General features: G+C 51.4%; 1 protein-coding gene across 1 annotated transcript; it reads left to right on the forward strand.

Moving 5' to 3' along the window:
- Positions 1-1143: 1143 nt before the first annotated feature.
- LOC100907429 (WD repeat-containing protein 26) lies at positions 1144-5834 on the forward strand. Its single transcript, XM_003745458.2, has 13 exons — positions 1144-1429; positions 2692-2872; positions 2958-3070; positions 3182-3332; positions 3500-3634; positions 3740-3817; positions 3991-4164; positions 4267-4357; positions 4482-4543; positions 4635-4747; positions 4857-4959; positions 5117-5222; positions 5343-5834. The coding sequence occupies exons 1-13, from the start codon at positions 1260-1262 to the stop codon at positions 5744-5746; spliced, it is 1881 nt and encodes a 626-aa protein (XP_003745506.1). The 5' UTR covers positions 1144-1259; the 3' UTR covers positions 5747-5834.
- The last annotated feature ends 6646 nt before the right edge of the window (positions 5835-12480 follow it).

Consider the following 12480-nt stretch of genomic DNA (forward strand, 5'->3'; position numbering starts at 1 on the left):
GATGAGGGACGAAATTCCGGGTGGGAATGGTGGAGAAAGTATAATTTATGTTCACGAAATGATACCCATCGAGCATGCTCATCAGTTTAACAGCCAATCTGAAGCTGATTTACGTTCTGCTATGGAGCGATGAACGGACCGATGGATGACCAACTCCCGCTCGCCTCAATTCGGCTCACGGAGGAGGCCGAAAGTTTCGGGTCGATGGTAGGTCGGCTCTGCAGGGCCTAAAGTCGCAGTCAGTAGCGTATTAAGGCGGGGGCGGGGGAGGGAGGGCGGACCACCCCGGCGGCACTTTCTGCGGAACTTTCAGGGGCGGCCTTTCGGAGTTTTGCATCCAAAAAAAACGGAGTGTTTTCGAGGAAAGAATATCTGGCGGGGGACGGCATTTTCGTCGAGCACGTTAGAAAAACGGAAAATCCCGATTCACCGCCCCGGGCGGCACTCCGGCTCGCTACGCCACTGGTCGCGGTACCTGATGATTTCGACACGCACCCTTCGCATGAACTCGATCGGGGCGGTGTGTGGCTGCTTGGCGGCGTCTCATATCGCGCTCCGCGCGCATTCGAATTCAGAGCAGACGAATTCGCATCACGTCAGTAAAGCTATCAGCTGTTGTGTTGGGTGTTGATGATTGGTCGTTCGCTCAGTTGGTTGGTTGTCTGTTGCTGTTGGGCTGCTGTTTGCTGCTGCTACTTCTACTACCAAGGGGAACAACGCAAGCCGTCCGCAGGAATCCACTCCGCAATTCTTCTGTAGATCCTGCAAACGCAGCGAGCTCACGGAAATACGCTCCAATTTTGGCGGAGCATCATCCAGGAATCGCTGACGGCAGCGAGACGCGAGCCTAGCTTCGACTCAGCTGCCTGCTTCTTCTGAATGGTTGCCTAGGTCTCTACTTTGCTTCTTTCCTCGATGTCGTTATCGTAGTTGTGAGCAACGTAACAGGGTTCGTTCTGGCCAGTGAGCAAGGTGCTGGGATTCGCGGCCCCGCAGATAGGCACAGCCGTCGTTGCTGCCGCTGCAGCCGCCACCGACTCCCCCGGGGCTCTTGAGACATTGACGACGAACCGCCGTCGCAGCCGCAACAGCAGCAGTAGTCCAGCGTGGAATCACTTGCAGTGTTTTGTCGGGGGCTGTAAGGAGGCGTTAGGGTGGCGTCCCGAGGCCCCGACCAATCGCCCGTAGCCAAACGGGCTAGGACAGCGTCATCCGAAACCTCTTCACGAGACGGAACTTTCCCTCAGCCCAAATCCCCGATGCTGAACCAGAACGGTGCCGCACAGGCCCCAAACGGCCATGAAGCTCAACCGGGACCGTCGTCGAACGGTAATCTCAACGGAAATGCGCTCGCACCGTTTGGGGAGCAACCTTTCGAGCTGGACATCATCAAAATCATCGGACAACATTTGCGTCATCTGGGCCTACAGTGAGTTCAAGCCAACTTCCGCTTTTATTGCCCCGTGTTTCTATGCGAGCTGAGCGTTCTATTGCGAGGCTCCTAGACGTTGACTTTCGGGATCTCAGAACTCGAAAATCCTCTACGGCACTACTCGATTTTTCGAAGTGCCGCTAGACGTGAGGCGTAATGAGCTCTGGTCAAAATCGTGTCCAAGGCTCGCGACAACGATAATCCCACTGTTCAGAGGCCAGATGAGAGGAAATCCAGGGACAAAACTGAGCGTGAGGGGTTTCGATGTATTTTCAATTCGCCCATGATGGACTCGACTCTACGATCTCTCCTGCGAGTTGTTGAGGAGACGTTTATCCGGCTGACCGACCGATAGCCAGAACTAGCTGCTGCGTAGTCACCCGACCGCCACAAGACATCGCATGGAAAGGCGCATGAGGAGTCGATTTAAATTTCACCTAGACCTCCGTTGTCCTCGATTCATGTCACTTTTCTCTCTGAGAGAAGGCGCAAAGCTCCACAGAGGGGAACAGCGTGAAGACGGCGAAACTCACGTCGGGACTTGGTGCCAGATCCACAGTGAGAATCGTATCCGAGCCCCGAAAACCCACGCGAGGAACGAATGTCTCGCCTCGTCGGGGAGTCCTCTTCGACACCAGAGTCCTGTGCCCCAAGACTGAGATATCACATTGAATATGGAGATTCGCTCCTTGTTACCAGTCGTGTTTTATTCGGACTCCTTGGCCGATTCTGATTAGAGTTCCGCGATGCATCGGGATCGATATGTCCCTGGCTGATGGAACGACACCATCCCGTCGCCTGGTCCCTCCTTATTTTGCTCATCAATCAGTGAGGAGCTTGTACTCTACAATAGCTCGTTCTGTTCTACACAGTCGGCTCCACACTGCCTTCTGAGCTCGCGCTTCCGTCATCGCTGGCAAGAGAATCCGTCTTGCGTTCGAGGTTGTCGCGGCGGAGTGCGCCGAAAGTAAACTCAAAAAGCTCTTATATGGTGCCGGAACACCCCGTATCCGTCGTCGATCTGCGTGCGATTAGGGGCGAAGGAAGCACTGATTGGGTAGTCGTCGGGTTTGAAGAGGAATTCTCATCAGTACCTTCGTCTGGATGAGAGCGTGGTTGTTCCCGATTGTAGGCCTAGTTTCGTTGGATACTTGCGGGATGCATCCAGTGGTATAACGTGGTCGTTCGATCCCCCAATTGATAATGTTCAATAATTGGCTGACGTCGAAGAGTCCGATAAAATATTCTGAAACTTTCAGTCGCGCCTACGCAACTCTATCAGAGGAATCGGGAATTTCGCTGGATCATCCCTTGGCTGCGAAGCTCCAAAACCATGTTATGCGTGGACAGATCGATGAAGCCATTGAGGATATCATTGAGCTGGAGCCCTTCTTGATAGACTCAACTGCCAATAGAAAAATGCGCTTTCTTCTACTAGAAGTGAGTATGCAATCCGAAGTCTGATATCGTCCGAGAGCATTCTCCCTGCTGCATCATTCTGATTTCCAGCGATATTCTATTGCAGAACAAATTTCTCGAGCTACTTGCCCAGAGTAGGATAATGGAAGCCCTCACTTGCCTGAGGGAGCAACTGAGCCCTCTGAAGCACAACGAGAAACGCGTGCATCAATTATCCAGGTCACTATGAAATTGGACACGTAGTGCAAGCTCTGATTCGAATCGCTGAAGTCGGCATCGTGGAGAAGACTGTAGAGATATCGCTCAAGTAACCGCTCTGATTGTTTCCAGCTGTCTGATGATGCACGGAGACAGTCCTGAGCTAGAATTATATCGTACAAATTTGACGGAGGCTCGCAACAATCTCATGGCGAAACTGCAAAAGTTTCTCCCCGCGAGCATTATGCTACCACCTCGACGTCTGAGGTCCTTACTCGCAAAGGTATTTCCCGGAGATCAGCTCGTTCTTTTCCCGCTCACTATTCGCCCGAGACCGAATCCTCAGCTGGGCACCAGGGAGCAATGGGCTCGCTCATCGTCCATGGAAAATTATTGTCACGGGGACAAAGAGTCTTTCTGACACTCTTTTGAATTTGGTCCGATCCTCAGGCTCAGGCGTATCAGGTCGACCGCTGCGACTTCCACAACTCCCCCATCACTCCCGCGGACGAACTTCTGACTAATATATCGTTGTTGAATGACCACGTTTGCGATAGGAGCAACTTCCCGTGTCATACCACACAGGTTGGATTCGATATTCCTGGATTTCATCATTTCGGGGGGAAGAATGATGTTGTGAGCATGAGACACAGCGCCAGACGAAGGTTTAACGTTCCTCCTTTTTTCCAGATTCTCAATGAGCACTGTGACGAGATCTGGGTTTGCAGGTTCAGTCATGACGGTCTGAAACTCGCTACCGGATCAAAGGTGATTTCTCCCGTCGCTTCGAGCGATTCTATAGTGCAGCTTTCCTCGTTCGCACCCTCATTGGGTGCCGACCTCATCCCTTCGCGGCCTCAACCTGACTCTACCTTCGCCGAGGTTGGCGCGGCAATATATCACGGTGATCGACTTCTCAGGATCCTGATCCCACTTTCCAGGATTCTACTGTAATTATTTGGGATGTTGATCCGGCCACCCAGCAACTGAGTCACCGAAAAACTTTCGAAGGCCACACATTAGGAGTCAGTTGTCTGGCTTGGAGCCCCGACGACACCCTTCTTCTAGTCTGTGGTTACGAGGATTCGTCGGACTTGTGGATTTGGAATGTTATCGTGAGTTGCCCCTAGCATCTAGTAAGAGCTATGTCAAGGCCGGTTCGCGGATAATTGCTCGCGGGAGCCCGAGACATGCGCTGAAAAATCTTTATCCTGCAGACTGGAGATCTCAGACACCAAATGTCCCACTCAGCTGGAGACAGCTTGACGACATGCGCATGGCAGAGTAGCGGGACGAAGTTCATCACTGGTTCGTACTGGAATCCCGCCGAGAGAAAATGTTGGCGTGGAGAATCTGTGGGCCCGTATATCAGTCCAATTTCGAAGAAAGGACAAGGAGGACGCTCTCCGATAAGCTCTGTAATTTTTTGAAGGTGGAACAAGAGGGCAATTCTACCAGTGCGATTTGGAAGGGAACGTCTTAGACACTTGGGAGGTCCGTATCGATTATCCTATGATTGAGCGAGAGCCGGGAAATACGCATACGGTATCCGAATAAAGTCCGCTGAGAGTGGTTTCCATTGCAGGGAGTCAGGTTGCATGGTGTTCAGTGCTTGAGCGACGGCGAGACGGTTCTTGCTGCCGACAACCACTATCGTATCAAAAGCTACAATTTCGAAAAAACAGAAGAAGAGAATATGTGAGCTCGCTAACGAGAAGAGATATTACAAGTCATCTTATCACTATTACTACATCCCTATGATTGCCGTCGTTCATGCCTCTGAGCCCATACCATCTCCCGCTTGCAGAGTCAGCGAGGATCACTCGATCATGTCCTTCACTGTCGATAGCACTGATCGTTACGTGCTTCTGAACCTCGCTCAACAAGGCCTTCACCTGTGGGATATAAAGGTCAGTCGTTGCCCTCCGACTGAGATCTCGGGGTTGAGCTCACAACTCGCGTATGACGCCGCGGGTCGATTCCTCACGCTCAAACCTGGTCGCTGAATCTTGATTCCTCGGTCTTGATACCGAGCTCGATTAGTAAAAAGTTCTTTTTCCCCTGTAGGATAAAACTCTGATGATGAAATACCGCGGGATCACACAAGGTTACTACACAATCCACTCATGCTTCGGTGGCGTCAACGAGAAGTTCGTGGCGTCCGGCAGTGAAGGTGAGTTTACGCGTCTACACATTCGGCTTTCCCCCGTATACGCAGCTCCTGCCCCGCGAGTTCTCGTCCTGCCCGGTAAGGTCTCCGAGTGCCCGTCTGATTCGTCCCGTCCGTTTGCAGATAACAAAGTCTACATCTTCAACCGCAAAAAAGAAACGCCCATCGCCGTTTTGGAAGGACATTCTAGAACTGTGAACTGCGTTGCGTGGAACCCACGTTTTCCGAGCATGCTCGCATCGGTTTCAGACGACGCAACCGTGCGTATATGGGGACCCCCGCCGCCGACCGATGAAACGGCTGAAGCTTGCGGTAAGTCTGAAACAGACCCCCAGAGTTCCAAGGAGCTCCACAGTGATCCTTACGACGGGGCGACTGATCTTGAGAAGGATGATGACGATAAGGACGAGGAATTTGATGATCTCGAAGACGAGTTGCGAGATATCCACGGCGACAATCCGTTACACTGGTTCGAGCACGAGCGAAGCCAGCCACCGAGCCCGAGCTCAAGCGTAGACACAGAATGATCAGGGTTCGTTCCGATGGTCGGAACCCTTCGGGGCGATTTTGAATGAGAAAGGAACTTAGATTCGTGGTCATCGGGAGTCGAAGGTCAAGAGATCCCGCATGCTGCCTCCTGGCGACGAGTGAGTGGTCGAGGGAATACATGTCGTGAGTGTATCTGTCCGAGTGTTTGATTGGTCGGCGTGCATTCAGCTCTGTGAGTCGAAAGAATCGACTTCTCAACGACTTTCTATTCCATGCAGATTTAGTGTTTCGATAGAAGGAGCGATGCGTTTCGAATTGAACACCTCCCTTCTGGATTTGTCGAGGGAACTTCTAAAATGAGATGAGAACAAGTGAAATTCCCAAAGTGCTCTTGAGAGCTACTCTCCCGGCGGCAGAAAGAAAGGTGCACTACCCCGAAAGCCTCGGAGCGAGCAGAAGCGAACGAGCGAGAGAAATAGATCCTGTGCCTGCAGACGCATGGCGGGAAGGGAAGCTGCGATAACCTCTTCTGGGTTGAGGTCACGGAATGAGCGATGCAAGAGTAATGCACTGAGATTTCAAGACCCTGAGGCGGAGCGAGGCTCGCTTGTTCACGAGGCTTAATAACTCAAGAGTCAATATGTGCGGTCAACAGATGTCGAATTTGAGTTCTTCGGTGATCCTCAAAACAACTGCAACGGCCTCACGATCGGCAATTCCGGGACGAGGTCAAGCGATCAAGAAGACGTTGACGAAGACATTTCGGACGACGACGATAACACCCGTGCCATAGTGGCGTTTGTCTGATTACTCTGTTTTCGAATAAGCACTCGAATCAATGAAATATGCTCACTGCAGATTAGATCGAGGTGAGGGACTGTTTGAGACCGAGAGCAACCTACCAACCAGCGAATCATCCAAGCTACCACCAAGCAAATTTAATGAAATGTAGCATCATTTTCGTCGATTACATCTTTTCCTCCAAGTGTTCATGGTAATGAAGTTCGTGCTTAATTTGATTATGCTTACTCGCTCTTAATTCCTCCAATGCTGTCGCCGGTCGCCTCGTGGATCGTCTGAGGGACTCGATGTGCTTACAGCGAATTCTCTCTCGAAAACTTGGGCTGCACGATATTTGAACTGGCTCGATGACATTCTTGGTATCCAAGCCGCTCGAGTACTCGGACAGATGTCCCTGCAGCGCTTCTCGTTCGCATCTACTGGCAAAAGTCCAATCAGGATCGGGAACGCTTGATAGATGATCCGTTTGACGAAATTCATCATCCTAACTTTCGGGATAATTGCATGTCGAGTCGGAAAATCACGTCGGAACGCATGAAAGACGCGTAGAATCCGCGGTTAGGCAACGTAGAATGACATGATCTGTGGTCCACTTGATCCGAGGAGCGGGATTCAGCTCCGAAACGGCGCGACTGCATTGAATTTCCGAAGCATTGAATTTCCGAAGCATCGCAATCAGGCATCATATCTACGTCTATCATTAACGAACTCATCAGCTTGGAAACTTCCGGACAGTGTCACTTGTGGAACCTCTCATCGACCTTCGAAAATATATATAATCAAATTTTTTGTGATGATCTTTTTATTTTTTTCCACGCTTCTCATCCCTAGAAAGATTTGCCGTCCGTTATCGCTCATCGATCGCTCATCGTGGATTGGAGGCGCATGTCGATTTACTGCCCACCCTGCAGATACATATTAATGGCCTCTGCTCATTCAGATGCCGAGGTGCCTTCGGAGGCTCATTCTCTATATCCCTGGTAGATAGGAGGAAAAAAAAGGGGAAGCGAGCTGTTTGGGGCTCCGAACATCAGTTCAAAAGGACACGAAAGATTCCGCGCCTCATCCAGCGAATGAGGGAGAAGAGCTCCGGAGAACCAATCGACCGCATTAGGTTTCGGCCCGACTTTTGAATTCCTGTCTCGCGGCAGATGAAGGACTTCGAGTTTTCCGCATAGAAGAAGGACTCGTTCCTGATGTGCTGCAGAAACTCGAATCGAGTCGAAGGTTTGCGCCGTTCCGGGATCGAAGGCGGAAAAAGAGAACCGGAAGGAGGTAACCTCGGCGGTGTGGGTCGGGTATCTCGGGACAAGCTTTCGCTAATCCTAGGCTCCAAGCGCCGTGTTCGCCGAGAGAGAAACAATTGTTCAATTCGTTTTCAGGTGGTGCCAATGGCTGTTTAGAGGAGACGATTCAATAATGCAAAAAACGTCCTCTAGTGCAAAAGCAACGTCATGCTTTGCATCCTCCATCAACTCTGACAGCTATGAGATCGACGGCGACAACAGCTGCAACACTATGTATAGCTCAACGATAGCTTCGACTACATCGACTAGATCCTTGATGAAAAACAAAATGAAACACTGGCGGCTGCGCTCCTGGAGTGGTGATTGATCAAAGCTGAGCCCGCATCGGAATCTCTCTCCCGAGGTCATAGGAGCTTCTGAAGGCCCGATCGACGCTTAGGAATAAAGGAAATTTTCGACAAGCAACAGATCACCGTGATGGAGGCGAATTCCGTGATACGGCCGGACCCCCTGACCAAGTCTGCTGGAACCACCGCACGAGGGAGCAGCGGCGACATCGGTTCAAACAGAAGGTTCTTTTGCAAAATGACGGAGAAGCCGACGGCGTTTCCACGAGCAATACGTGGATCCAAATGCTTCACAAATCAGCGATCTGAGTTGTGATATCGACGAGGATGGTGATGAAATCGGATACGTGAATCGTGGTGACGACAATGAGGGCACGTGCACTTGTATGACAGACACCTGTAACCCATAAGCAAGCGTAAATGATGATACTTACCTCGATCATATACCATTATTCCCTCGATATGAATTCAGATTCTGCGCGATGAATGATTTCCCTAGGTTTCTGTCGTTCGCTGAGTGGAGTTTGCCTTTCCATCACCGCCCCGATTGACTCAAGATGAAAAATCGACGCTCCGGCGAGGGTCAATTGTAGATGATAAGTTTGCCCAAAATGTATGGCTATAAATGTTTTCGAATCGACTTTAAATGATGGTTTTTTGGAAACTCGAGCAGAGAGTTCTCGATAGGGATTCCCTGTTTGGAGAGATCGATCTCGTCAAGCTCGCTCCTCTGGATATCTTGCGATACCAGACCCACAATTCTGTTCACCGGAAATCAGTCGTTCACGGGAATAACTGAAACGATTTCGCGGTGGATGCCGGCGGGACTTCATCACCCATTGAGGATACACGTACCCACCGCCTATTGGGGAGGCTTTAAGGGGTCGATGGGAGTTTCCTGTTAAATTCTGTCGAAACGAGATCTGAATCTCTTCCGCGAAAGACTTTCCATTTTTGTGTACCTCCCGACTCGGTACCAGATCGAGCTGGATGAACATCGTCCTCCCTACCCTGGTGAGAAGGGGTAAGTTTTCGCTCGAATGCATCCTTGTCGATTTTTTGAGCTTCTGCGGAGATCGAGCTGAAGATTTGAGAGTTTCTCCCATCCCTCGATGCGAGAAGTTCCACGGCGATCCAGGAGCGATATGCTGATCTAGCTTTTTGGGATTCTCAACCTGAGTCTCCAGAGCTCTGCCTTGTCCCCCGGAGTCGATCCGGTTGGAAGCGAGCTGGACAGGACTTCCACCCAGCGACAAAAATTTTCTCCAGACGGGGATCCTCACCTGATCCCGCCCCCAAGGGGAACTATGAGTCGGAAGCCCCTCGCCCCCCTTACCCAGAACAGAGGTTTATAACTCAAGGACTCACAGGGCAAATGTGTGATTCCTCTCGAGGCTTCGTTCGAGAGAATGAACCTTCTCCAGCCATTCACTCGACATTCGGTAGATGTCGAGAAACCTTCCTCACCGAGGAACTGAGTTCCACGGCTATCATTACCGAATCCGGTTCTATCAGCTTTCGGAACGGATCATTCTCATCGGGGATCCGGGCACAAAAACTGAGCGGAACCCTGTCAGAACCCCCGACTAAGATCCTCGCGGGGAGCCCATCGGAGAGCCCTGAAGGATGTTCAGCCGAGGTTAGGACGGGGCGGAGTCTTCTCATGGGAAGCTGTACCGGAGCAAGTACTGAATGATGAATGATGATAAAGGCGGCGACATATGACTTCCCAGTTGATAATGCGCCATCGGGGAAAAATCCTCATACAAGCTCCGTCATGCGTGGAGTACGATGAGTTTCCTCGATGTGACTGATCTCCATTACCGAGTTCGACCCATGACGGGTTCCACCATCACCATGGGCCGGAGAGGATCATATCATCACCATCAGCTGAGCTCTCAGCCAAGAGGGTGACTTCTTGAATTACAGCCAGATCAGCTCGAGTAACTGGGGCGTTATATTGCTGCATATTGGAAATCATACGAGCCCATCCGCTAGAATTACCGGCGCGGCGATACAGTCGGCTTACGAGCACTGCTAGCTTTCTGAGACTTGATTCGACAGTGACAGAGATCATCCAGTCGGCGCCGTTCCTTTGTATCAACCCCATCTAGCGAGAGTTTGAATCGCCAGGGGGGAGGAGACATTTTGCTCCACTGGTCTGGAGGACAAGAGTAAGACGTCTCATGGGGATGATCGTGAGCCACATCAGGACTCGACTCTGTCGATTGTCTCGGAAGCTGGAAAGGATGGACGATGCCTCCATCACCTGACACTGCGCCTGATATGCCGCCAGAGGAATAATTCAAGGAAATTCTCCGACCTCGAATTTTCCAGAGTGCCAACCATCGGATCGGAGCTCGCCATCGCGTTCTGCGTGACGATCGATCTTGGCCACTGGAAAGAGACTGGGTACAAGTATCGTATTTGTCATACCGCTCCTGAATATACGAGACGATTCCTCAGGAGAAATTTCCTCATTCGAGCTATTCCGAGAGGGCTTCTGCTTTGCTCATTGCGTCATGCGAATCGAGGCTTCCGGGAAAGAGCGCCGGATTGCGAGTCCGATTCTTTCCCTGAAAGGATGGAACCGCACTCGGGATTGACACTCGAATCTCTATGCAGAGAAATTTCGTGAGCGAATTCCTGATCTCCTCCTCTTTCCATCGATCTCTTTTGGGCATAAGGAGTGGCGTCAGATAGGATGTTTCGGGGATCTGAAGGATGAAATACCGCCATTCCGTGAGATCGACTCCTTGGTACGCAAAGTCAAATGGAGACTTCGAGTTTCAGGAAACATATCAAAAACACATCGATGTCTTGACTCAGGCGTGTGGCACGCGAAGGCGCCATCCGATACGATTTGGTTTTGTCGTGGAAATCGGTAGTATCCCGTAGTTTTGAGCAAGATCCTATCGATGAATCGCAATATCGCGACGAAGTTCCACTCCACAGCGAATTCCTCAAAGCTTGCTACCTATTAACATCGATCCCTTGGCGACACGAATAGCGCGTCGCACTCGACGTCATACGAATCTTCGGATTTCTCCGGAGTCACATGGAGTTCGTGTCCTCGGATTGCGGTAGCGTTGCCGACAGCATCGCATTCCCGGCGAGATTGGCTTCAGCATCTCCCTCGATAAATATCTGTTTCCGAAGGTCGACCGGAGGCTCTGAAAATCCGGCCGTCGGATTCTGAAATAAGCATGGGCTTCCGCTTCTATCCATGATTCGAGAAAACTCATACGACCAGCTCCGAGATGACCTCTGGATAAGAAGAATTCCCAGACGAGTATCGAGAAGCGCCCTTGTTCAAGAGTGGCTCGATTGACCTTCCAGCAGTCCTGCAGAGGAATCGGTATGTCGTCGGATTCCATTTCGTATGTATCGAAAAGAGTCGGCTTCCCCATCATTCGATAGACTACTCGGTGGGTCTGCAAAGCATCGGGGAAAATATGCCCACCACTGGGAGAGGGCAAGTTTAACGAAGCATCCGCCAGATGGCGACCAACGTACAACAGCTATTCGGTGTTTATGTAAGGGTATACATATACGAGAGCAGGCTGGCGAGCTAGCTGGCTGGCTGGCTCTTCTCCATAGCAGCACAGTAAGAGCCCAGCGGGTTCGCACTCAGCTGATCGCGCCCGAACTCAGGGCTGCGTTCGGACTGGCTGTGGCGGCTCACTTGAACGATGACGCCGCGCAGACTCTCATGAAAAGTGCTGTGTTCTCCTCTTGGCATGCGAACGACGTGTTCCGAGCTTGCACTTCACTTCGGACGAGTCCCGACTGCCGGTGGCGGAGCCAGAGAACATCTCAGTTCATTGAATCACGGTGCTCTTCTCCCCCTCCCCCTGCGGGTCAGGCCAACGAGGTAGATGTGCACGACGAGTCTGAGACAGTCGTCCGACAGGGCTCCGGAACGCCTCCTACGCGACTGACACCTCTCTAGCGGACCCGGAAAAAGTTTGCAACCAACTTCTACAGCTGTCAACAACAGCTTCGAAAGTCGAGCCCCGACGCCGAGTCACGCCCCGGACTCACGCCGACCGAACCAGTGTTTTGCTGGCAGCGTTTCGTTCAGCGAACTTTATAATCCGCAGAAACTGTGAACTGTACCTCTATGCCGACGAGGCACAAGCAGGATCGAGTCGTTTAGGGATCAGACCCTTCTCAGCCACTTGTTATAAATCAATTGCATGACCCGACCTCGAACGATCGTGGAGGGAGCATCGAATCGCCTGTGATCTTCACAAACTCTCGCCATCACCACTTCGATAATAGCACAAGCCATTCAGCGGACCTAGCCTCTCTCTCTCCAGAGCGACCCGTGAGGGACAGTCGTCAATTAAGATTACTGCGGTTCCCGGCGCGGCA

This window comes from Galendromus occidentalis, unplaced genomic scaffold (assembly GCF_000255335.2).
Source record: "Galendromus occidentalis unplaced genomic scaffold, Mocc_1.1 scf7180000077484, whole genome shotgun sequence".
Classification (NCBI taxonomy): domain Eukaryota; kingdom Metazoa; phylum Arthropoda; class Arachnida; order Mesostigmata; family Phytoseiidae; genus Galendromus; species Galendromus occidentalis.

Excerpts from the sequence above, each read along its gene's own strand:
- LOC100907429 (XM_003745458.2), top strand. The coding sequence starts at position 1,260 with ATGCTGAACCAGAACGGTGCCGCACAGGCCCCAAACGGCCATGAAGCT. Across the intron at positions 1,430-2,691 it reads TTGCGTCATCTGGGCCTACA|TCGCGCCTACGCAACTCTAT; the intron begins GTGAGTTCAAGC and ends TGAAACTTTCAG. Across the intron at positions 4,165-4,266 it reads TGTGGATTTGGAATGTTATC|ACTGGAGATCTCAGACACCA; the intron begins GTGAGTTGCCCC and ends TTTATCCTGCAG.